The sequence below is a fragment of the Penaeus monodon genome, chromosome 21, assembly GCF_015228065.2.
Source record: "Penaeus monodon isolate SGIC_2016 chromosome 21, NSTDA_Pmon_1, whole genome shotgun sequence".
NCBI lineage: Eukaryota > Metazoa > Arthropoda > Malacostraca > Decapoda > Penaeidae > Penaeus > Penaeus monodon.
In genome coordinates, this window is record NC_051406.1 from 17,143,137 (window position 1) to 17,145,372 (window position 2,236).

Genomic DNA, 2,236 nt, shown 5'->3' on the forward strand with positions numbered 1-2,236 from the left:
TCGCAATGGTGGTGAACGCAAGAGCACAGTCATCACAGAGCACAGAGCTTGCGACGCCGGCAGGGAAGCACCAGCAGGGCAGCGCCAGCAGGGGCGGCTACAGGCCGATGGACCAGCTCCTGGAGGCGGTGTCGGCGGCCCGGCTGAAGGACCAGGTCCTGGCCAGGCTCTTGCTGACGGGCTCTGCCTTGGAGGGCTTCGGCAGATGGATGTGCGTGGGCGCTGTGCCGAGGCGGTAGTAGTGGTGGCTGAGGCGGTCCTCGAGCACGCGGACCAGGCGGTAGCCTTGGCCGGCGTCGCCCAACTGGGCCCCCACAGCGGACGTGACCACCTCCTCCAGGTCCTTGTAGAAGCCGCCGGCGTTGCGGTGGTAGTGGCCACTGAAGATGTACCTGACGCCGGCAGCGTGGAACTTCTCCAGCATGGCAGTCCGGAGGCCGATCTCCATGTTGAAGTACTCCTTCTCCTCCTCGGGGGAGCGCAGGAACCACGGGATGTGCTGGAACACCACGGCGTGCTGGGGCTTCTCTCGCCTCACCACCTCCAGCTGCTCCTCCAGCCACCGCTCCTGCTCGGCCGCCAGCGCCTCCGCCTGCGACGCGTCCTCGTAGTACTGGGAGTTGAGGACGATGAAGAACACGCCTCCGCACCAGAAGCTGAAGTAGTCGTCGCCGAAGGAGGTCTTCCACTGGGCCACAGTGGAGGGCGTGGGGGTGTTGCCGACGTCGTGGTTGCCGCACACGCACACCAGGGGGATGTCCAGCCCGGCGAAGACGCGCTTGAAGTCAACCTCCTGGCGGCGGCGGGCCTCGGGCTCGCTGTCCGGCATGGCGTCCAGGATGTCGCCGCACACCACCAGGAACTTGGGCTTGGGCCACATGGCGTTCACGTCGGCGATCATCTGGCGGCACCATGCCATCTCCTGCTCCCAGCCGTAGTTGCTGCTCTTGCCCTCCACGTACTTCTCCTGCATTCCGAACTGCGTGTCGGCGGCCTGGATGAAGAAGAACGGCTCCTTCCACTCCTTCTGAGACTCGCTGTAGTATGGCAGGAATTTCCGGTCCTTAGCAAGGACCGCGAAGTTTTCCTCGACCATCTTCTTGGTTTGGATTGTTTCTCTTCTTTCTTTACCCCCTCTCTCTTGTGCTGTGCTAGTTGTGCTGCAGACAAAGGCCTTCGAGTTTGTACTCTGGTGATGCTTGGTGTGGACGGGTTGTTGTTGCTTTCGCACGTTGCTGATGTAGGTAGATGCAATGCTGACGATGAAGTTGTGACTAGCAAAGACTGGTATCACTGCTTTCGGTTCTACTTACAAAAAAGTAAACAAAAGCTTGGAAGCTGAAGCTACTTGTAGATGATGTTTAGCAACTTCTTGTACTTTCTTTAGGCTGTTGCGGGGGCGTATTGCTATGAACTAAGAAAGTTCTGACCCGCATGAAGCCGACGATTAGATGTTTGGAGAGCCATATCTACCGTAAAGTTCTAGAGATGGTTTGGATGGCCACACCGAGGTACCTTGCCTAGTGTGGATGGATGGGAATTCCGCAATGCTGCGCTGCGGAGACGCCGGCTCTATATATGTGTGGGGGGGCGTGGCGCACACCGGCCCAACCCTCCGCTCCACCAATCGCAGCAAAGATTTCAAGATGACGTCACAACCAGCGTGCCGGGGAATTTCATTCACTTGCCTCGTGATTGTCGACGTTTGTGGGAGATGAAGAACTTTCCCCGTAGGCTTTTGCGGGCGATTGCTGTTCACAACCTTACTTTATATAATGATCGTTAATCTTTCGAAAGTATGGTATATTTTGCATATACGATATAGTTTTTTTAGAAGTTACAGTAAAACTGAATATCAGCAAACAAAGGGAGTTTTCGTAGTGTACGATAATACACTAAAATTCCCGATGTATGATGCAATCTTATGACGTCACACGGCCTGACCCTCCGGTGAACTGCATACGTCAGATCCGGTACGTTGTAACGGAGACGATGATAAGAGGTCCGAAGTATAGTGAATTAGGAAATATTAGATGTTTTTTGCTATTTCGCAGCAAGATATTTTTCCTAGTCCTGCCAACGCTTAGCGATGAGTCAGAGGCTGATTGAGAGTTGCTTTTCTTTTTCGTCGCTGGTATTCAAACTATGAAAAAAGGTTAGAGACCTGGTTATTTTTTATTATATATTTTTTTGTTAAGAGCCTTGTTATTCTCAGAATGAAAAAAAAAACGCTCCG

General features: G+C 54.1%; 1 protein-coding gene across 1 annotated transcript in view; it reads right to left on the minus strand.

Moving 5' to 3' along the window:
* The window catches only part of LOC119586279 (serine/threonine-protein phosphatase CPPED1-like), a gene marked incomplete in the record, with an annotated part of 1,768 nt that extends 208 nt beyond the window's left edge, over positions 1–1,560 (minus strand). Inside the window, 1 exon segment of the mRNA XM_037934983.1 lies at positions 5–1,560. Within this exon segment, the coding sequence (XP_037790911.1) occupies positions 98–1,096 (999 nt within the window).
* Positions 1,561–2,236: the final 676 nt, after the last annotated feature.